Source organism: Rhinopithecus bieti, unplaced genomic scaffold (assembly GCF_001698545.2).
Source record: "Rhinopithecus bieti isolate Rb0 unplaced genomic scaffold, ASM169854v2 scaffold_51780, whole genome shotgun sequence".
NCBI classification, from domain to species: Eukaryota; Metazoa; Chordata; class Mammalia; order Primates; family Cercopithecidae; genus Rhinopithecus; species Rhinopithecus bieti.
The window spans coordinates 444,317-452,792 of NW_016820879.1; the positions used below are offsets into that span (position 1 = coordinate 444,317).

At 40.4% G+C, this 8,476-nt stretch overlaps 1 protein-coding gene across 1 annotated transcript in view; it reads right to left on the reverse strand.

Moving 5' to 3' along the window:
* Window positions 1-8,476, reverse strand: part of LOC108520592 (centlein-like) — a 296,774-nt gene that overhangs the window by 231,847 nt on the left and 56,451 nt on the right. Inside the window, 1 exon segment of the mRNA XM_017860004.1 lies at window positions 482-644. Within this exon segment, the coding sequence (XP_017715493.1) occupies window positions 482-644 (163 nt within the window).

Below are 8,476 nucleotides of genomic sequence, written 5' to 3' on the forward strand. Positions count from 1 at the left end.
AATATTGATCCTAAAGACCTCCTCAGCAATCCCCTTTGTATTTGTGAAGATTTGTCCAAAAATAATGTACAAATTTTACAATGAAAGTTTGCCTCAAGTCATAAACTAGAATCATACTTGACAAAATAATTTCTTGTAAGAGCAGGCCAAGGAATTCCATTCCCCAAATCCTTTCCAGTTTTAAGACTATACTCCTAGTATGTTTCACTGCAGCTATCTGAATGCCAATTTATAAAAATAATACCTTACAGAGCAAATCTGTGTCTATATTTTAAATGATTCAGCTCTAATTACCATAAAGAAAATTCACAAAATTTTAAATGTTACCAAATTGAACCATCCCTTCACTTCCAAAGTCTGAGGAAACATATGTAAAAGGAAGTAATAATGAAATGCTGAAATGTGAAAAAATATAAATTCTCTGTATGTCCATAAGTTCATACATAAACATTTACATTTTTATTACAGAATAAAAGCATACTTTTTGATATGATATACTTTCAGCTGTGTGAACATCTTCCTGATTTCTCAGTACTTTTTGTGTGTCCATATTGAGAACCTGAAGCTGCTGGATCAGCTCTGCTTGCTGGGCTGTATGTGTACTGTTCTGTTTGTAAAGATTCTGCAGCTCCTGCAGTTCCTTCCTGTGCAAAGCAAGCAATAAATAGAGAAAAGTATGGATAAAGATCATCTCAGTTAAATAACTGTGTTCATCTAAGGTTACAGACTGGCATCCTATTTTTCAACTATTATTTGTACTGCAAGCAAACTTATTAATAAAAGAAATAATGAAGTACTTAATATTTATCACATACATAGAGAAAGTATTGATACGACGACTATGACTTTCAAAGCCAAACACATATTAATTTTCTTTTGTAGCTTGATAGTAATAAAAACCGTGGATATACATAGTACCACCTTTTATTTAAATTAAGTAAACACTTAAGTTTTAAGAATTAACAAGTGGTAAGGTCAACTATAGTTATTAAACAGTTTTGAACAAAGGGTATGTCAACCTTTCATTTTATATTATTATACAGAACTTTAAATTTATTAAAAAGAATCCCAAAGGGCAAATTTAAGTTTTCAAACCAAAGTTCCTTAAAGCACAACTGCCAATTCTAATTTGTAACCTCAGGGTCCTGGGCTGGGATTCTTGTGACTCCTCTAACTCAGCTTGAAGGAACTGATGAGGTTAAAAAAAAGTCAGAAAGTCACAAGAAAAATCCAGTCCTTCCAACCTACCCACGATGAAACTGATAAGCAGGAGGACAAATGAACTGGTGGTGGTAATGACGGCACTAAGAGTCTAGGAGAACCACACCTCTGAGACAGAGGTTTCCAGATTGCTGTGGTAGTGAATCCTGTGTGATACAGATTATACAAGCTGGGAAATCTTTTGCATACTTAATTTGAACAGAGAAACATTTATAAAGCACTATTACATCAAAATATACTATAAACAGTAGTCTCTTGGTATCTATGGGAGAATGGTTTCAAGACCCATTTTGATTATGAAAATTTACAGATGCTCAAGTCCCTTATACAAAATGATATAGTTTTGCATATAATCTATGCACATCCTCCCAAATACTTTAAGTCATCTCTAGATTACTTACAATACCTAATACAAAGTACATGCTATGCAAACAATGTTATACTGTATTGTTTAGGGAATAATGACAAGAAAAAGTCTGTACATGTTATACACATTCGGTACAGATGCAACCACTCATTTTTTTTCCCTGATATTTTCAATCTGTGACTGGTTGAATCCATGAATATGGAATCCATGGATATGAAAGGCTGATTGTACTTATATAATATTTTGAAGATTGTATTTCTTAATGGAACTTTTTTTACCTATAACTTTAAACTAGTCATTCATTCACATAAGTCTTAAAAGAAAGAAGGAATAAGAGATAACGGAGACAGTTGTTGAATATGGACGAAAATTAGTATGGGAGGAAGGAGTTCTGCTTCTTAGAGATTTAGAACATTAATGTTCTCAAACCACAACTACACCCCCTGCATCCATACAGATACATGGATATACACCATTTTCCTGTAACAATTCAAAAAACTGAAACATGCAGAAAATAGCAGTCAAAAACGGGGAAAGGGAGAGAAGAGAACCAATAATGGCACAATGCCTTCAGGAAATGTAATACAAGAGGAGGGGAAAAAAGACCCATAGTAATCACGCATGATGATCATTGCCATTTTTCACTAATAACATTAGCAAAAATCATCAAAGGAAATACGCAACAGGGCAGGAGAAAATTCCATCATAGTTAAGACATGTTAGCCAGGAGGCCTAAAAAAATGTCGCATTTAGAAAGGAGACATGATGAAGATAAAACAAATTATCTTTCAATATAGTATTAAAACATAGCAAATTTATGTATATTCCAATGTTAGTAGACATCTGGTATTTCTTAATGAGAAGATATAGAATCAGTAGCTGGTCTTCATTTAAGGATAATGTACAACAAAATATACGTATCTTTAGTCATAAGAAACACACTAGGCAGGGCGCAGTGGCTCACATCTGTAATCCCAGTACTTTAGAGGCCAAGGCAGGTGGATCGCCTGAGGTCAGGAGTTCAAGACCAGCCTGACCAACAGTGAAACCCCGTCTCTACTAAAATTACAAAAATCAGCTGGGCGTGGTAGTATGTACCTGTAGTCCCAGCTACTCAGGAGGCTGAGGCAGAGGAATCACTTGAGGCTGAGGCAGAGGAATCACTTGAACCTGAGCCAAGATCACACCACTGCTCTCCAACCTGGGCGACAGAGCCAGACTCCATCAAAAAAAAAAAAAAAAAAAAAAAAAAAAAAAAAACAAACACACACACACACATACACTGAAGGGTAGGGAGATGCTCATACTATTACGATGCTTTGCTAATTAAAAATCAACCTGGGAAAAGTACATTTTCTCTACCATCTCATGCTATTTTCTGGGCATGCTCTCAATAAGTGGAAATGAAGCATAATCTTACACTATGCAGATATGTTTATTTCTCTCTATCTCCCCACACCACCCTCAGAAAAGTAGAAGTGATGGTATGTACACCAATGTTGCAAATATAAAAAGCAAGCAAAGCTCACAAAACTCACACATCTGAAACAGTGGAAAGCAATGAATTTATCTACACCTTTCCTCATTTGAAAATAAGTAAAGAAAAACAGGGTGGGCCAAGATGGTCAACTAGAAACAGCTGTGGTTGGAGGCCCCCCACCAAGAAGAACGAAAACAATGAGTGAATCCTGCACTGGCAACTGAGGTATCCAAGTTCTCTCATTGGGACTGACTAGGCAGCTGGCACAACCCACAGAGAGCAAGGAAAAGCAGGGTGGTGCAACCGCCCACCTGGGAGCCACACAGGGTAAGGGGAGCTCCTACCACCAGCCAAGGGAAATGGTGAGTGATGGAGCTACTCTGCCTAGGAAACCACATGTTTTCCACGGATCTGTGCTACCAACAGATCAGAAGATCCCCCTCATGAGCCCATGCCACCAGGGCCTTGGGTCCCAAGTGCAGAGCTGTCCAGATTCTTGGCAGCCTCTTGGTGGCCTCTCAGCAGCCAATGGGTTGGCGACTACCTACAGCTACCAACTTCCTAGTGGAAGGCGTGGCCATCATCACTGCGGCTGCCTGCTGCCTAAGATACCTGAGTTCCTGGGGGCAGGAGCAAGGGGCGGCAGCCATCACTGCAGCTCCAGTCTGCCACTCTTCCCCTGCCAGTGCCAGGAAGACTAGATGGTTTGGACCCAGACGGAATTCCCCACAGCACACACAGTGGCTATGGCTATGGCAGATCATGGCTAGACTGCCTCTTCAGGCGGAACCCTAACCCATCCCTCCTCACTGGGTAGGGCCTTCCTGCAGGAATTTTGGCAACTGCAGCCAGGGGTTTAGGGACAGAACTCTGATGTCCCTGGGACTGAGCCTCTAGTGGGAGAGGCGGCCACAGTCTTCACAGATTAGCAGACTTAGACTTTCCCTCTGCTAGCTCTGAGGAATCCGGGCAGTCCAGATGAGTGGGATTCCCCGCAGCACAGCACACCTGCTCTGCCAAGGGGCAGCTAGAATGCTTCATTAAGCACGTCCCAGATACCCTGCCTCCAGACTGGGTGAGATCCCCAATAGGGGTCGCCAGACACCTTATATAGGAGCATTCCTGTTGACATCAGGTTGGTGCCCCTCTGGGACAAAGATCCCAGCCAGAGGAAGGATCAGGCAGCCATCGTTGCTATTCTGCATCTTCCACTGGTGATAGCTCCAGGTGCAGAAGGGACTCAAGTGAATAGGTTCTGGAATGACCCCCAGCAAACCACAGAAGCCCTATGGAAGAGGGGCCTGACTGTTAAAAGAAAAACAAACAAACAAACAAACAGAAAGCAACAATAACAGCATCCAACAAAAAGATCCTTGCAAACTGAAAGATCAAAGCCAGATAAACTCACAAAGATGAGAAAGAATCAATGAAAAAACAATGAAAACTCAAAAAGTCAAAGTGCCTCTTCTCCATATGATCATAATACCTCTCCAGGAAGAGCACAGAACTGGGCAGAGGCAGAGATGGATGAACTGACACAAGCAGGCCTCAGAAGGTGGGTACTAATTAACTTAGCGAGCTAAAGGAGCATGTTCTAACCCAATACAAAGAAGCTAAGATTCATGATAAAACATTACAGGAACTGTTAACCAGAAAAATTGGTTTGAAAGGAACATAAATAACCTAAGGGAGTTGAAAAACACAACCTGAGAACATCACAATGCAACCACAAGTATCAACAGCCAAGCTGACCAAGCAGAGGAAAGAATTTCAGAACTTAAAGACTATCTTGCTGAAATAAGACAGGCAGACAAAATGAGAGAAAAAAGAATGAAAAGAAACAAACAAAACCTCCATGAACTTTGGGATTATGTAGAAATACTGAACCTATAACTGACTGGGCTACCTGAAAGAGATGGGGAGAATAGAATCAAGATGGAAAACATACTTCACAATATCATCTAGGAGAACTTCCCTAACCTGACAGGCAAACATTCAAATTCATGAAATCCAAAGAACCGCAGTAAGATACTCCATGAGATGATCAGCCCTAAGACACATAATCATCAAATTCACCAAGGTCAAAATGAAGGGAAAAAAAGTTAACAGCAGCCAGAGAGAAAGGTGAGGTCACCTACAAAGAGAAACCCATTAGACTAGCAGCAAACTTCTCAGCAGAAACTCTACCAGTGAGAAGAGATTGGGGGCCAATATTCAACATTCTTAAAGAAAAGGATTTCCAACCCAGAATTTCATATCCAGCCGAACTAAGCTTCATAAGCTAAGGAAAAATAAAATCCTTTTCAGACAAGCAACTGCTGAGGGAATTAGTCACCACCAGGCCTACCTCGCAAGAGCTCCTGAAGGAAGCACTAAATATCGAAAGGAAAAACCACTACTAGCCACTGCAAAAACACACTGAAGTACAAAGACCAATGACACCAAAAAACAACTACATCACTAAGTCTGATAAATAACCAGCTACCATCATAACAGGATCAAATTCACAGATAACAATATTAACCTTAAATGTAAATGGGCTAAATGCCCCCAATTAAAAGACACAGAATGGCAAGTTGGATAGAGTCAAGACACATCAGTGTGTTGCATTTAAGAGACTCATCTCACATGCAAAGACACACATAGGCTCAAAATAAAGGAATGGAGGAAAATATACCAAGCAAATGGAAAGCAGAAAAAAGCAGGAGCTGCAATCCTAGTTTCCGACAAAATAGACTTTAAACCAACAGAGATCAGAAAAGACAAAGAGGGGCATTACGTAATGGTAAAGGGTTCAATTCAATGAGAAGAGTTAACTATCCTAAATATATATGCACCTAATACAGGAGCACCCAGATTCATAAAACAAGCTCTTAGAGACCTACAAAGACACTTAGACTCTCATACAATAATAGTGGGAGACTTATCACCCCACTGTCATTATTAGACAGATCATCAAGACAAAATTAATAAGGATACTCGGGACGTGAACTCAGCTCTGGATCAAGTGGACCTGATAAATATCTACAGAACTCTCCACCAAAAAACAAGAGAATATATATTCTTCTTGGCGACACATAGCACTTACTGTAAAATCGATCACGTACTTGGAAGTAAAACACTCCTCAGCAAATACAAAAGAACTGAAATCATAACAGGCTCTCAGAAAATAGCACAATCAAATTATAACTCAAGATAAAGAAACCCACTCAAAACACAAAACTACATGGAAATTGAACAATCTGCTCCTGAACGACTCCTGGGTAAATAATGAAATTAAGGCAGAAATCAAGAAGTTCTTTGAAACCAATGAGAACAAAGAGACAACACACAGAGTCTCTGGGATGTAGCTACAGCAGTGTTAAGAGGGAAATTTAATAACTGGGAGGTGGAGGTTGCAGTGAACCAAGGTCGTGCCATTGCACTCCAGCCTGAGCAACAAGAGCAAAACTCTGTCTCAAACAGACAAACAAACTCCTCAATAAAATACTGGCAAACTGAATACAGCAGCACATTCATAAAGCTTATCCACTACGATCAAGTCAGCTTCATCCCCAGAATGCAAGGCTGGTTCAACATACATAAATCAATAAATCGAATTCATCACATAAACAGAACTAAAGACAAAAAAAACATGATTATCTCAACAGACACAGAAGAGGCCTTCGATAAAATTCAACATCCCTTCATGTTAAAAACTCTCAATAAACTAGGTGTTGACTGAACATACCTCAAAATAATGAGCCATTTATGACAAACCCACAGCCAATATCATACTGAATGGGCAAAAGCTGGAAGCATTTCCCTTGAAAACTGGCACAAGACAAGGATGCCCTCTCTCACCACTTCTATTGAACATAGTATTGGAAGTTCTGGCCACGGCAGTCAGGCAAAACAAAGAAACAAAGGGTATTCAAATGGGAAGAGAGGAAGTCAAACTGTCTCTGTTTGCAGATGACATGATTCTGTATCTAGAAAACCCCACTGTGACAGCCCAAAAGCTTTCTAAACTGATATGCAACTTCAGCAAAGTCTCAGGATACAAAATGAATTGCAAAAATTGCAACCACTCCCAAACACCAACAATAGACGAGCAAAAAGCCCAATCATGAATGAACTCCCATTCACAAATGCTACGAAAAGAATAAAATGCCTAGGAATACAGCTAACAAGGGAAGTGAAGGAGTGAAGGACCTCTTCAAGAAAACTACAAACCACTGCTCAAGAAAATAAGAGAGGGCAAAGACAATTGAAAAAACATTACATCATGGATAGAAAGAATCAATATCACGAAAAGGGCCATACTGCCCAAAGTAATTTATAGATTCAATGCTATTCCCATTAAACTACCATTAACATTCTTCACAGGTTTAGAAAAAACTACATTAAAATTCATATGGAACCAAAAAAGAACCCATATAGCCAAGACAATCCTAAGCAAAAAAAACAAAGTCAGTGGCATCACACTACCCAACTTCAAACGATACTACAGGGCAACAGGAACCGAAACAACATGGTAATGGTACAAAAATAGACACATGGACCAATAGAACAGAATAGAGATCTCAGAAATAAGACCGCAAATCTACAACCATCTGATCTTTGACACACCTGACAAAAACAAGGAATGGGAAAAGGATTCCCTATTTAATAAACGCTGCCGGGAAAACTGGCTAGCCATAAGCGGAAAACTGGCTAGCCATAAGCAGAAAACTGAAATTGGACCCCTTCCTTATGCCTTATACAAAAATTAATTCAAGATAGGTTAAAGACTCATTCAATGTAAAACCCAAAAGTATAAAAATCCTAGAAGGAAATCTCATCCAACCATTCAGGATATAGGCACCGGCAAAGATTTCATGACAAAAGCATCAAAAGCAATTGTAACAAAAGCAAAAATGGACAAAAGCTATCTAACTAAACTAAAGAGCTTCTGCACAGCAAAAGAAACTAGCATCGGGGCGAAGCAAGATGGCCGAATAGGAACAGCTCCAGTCTCCAACTCCCAGCGCGAGCGACACAGTAGACCGGTGATTTCTGCATTTTCAACTGAGGTACTGGGGTCATCTCACTAGGGAGGGCCGGACAATCGGTGCTGGTCAGCTGCTGCAGCCCGACCAGCGAGAGTTGAAGCAGGGCGAGGCATCGCCTCACCTGGGAAGCGCAAGGGGAAGGGAATCCCTTTTCCTAGCCAGGGGAACAGAGACACACAACACCTGGAAAATCGGGTAACTCCCACCCCAATACTGCACTTTAAGCAAACGGGCACACCAGGAGATTATATCCCACACCTGGCTGGGAGGGTCCCACGCCCACGGAGCCTCCCTCATTGCTAGCACAGCAGTCTGCCAACTAACAGCAAGACAGCAGCAAGGCTGGGGGAGGGGTGCACGCCATTGCTGAGGATT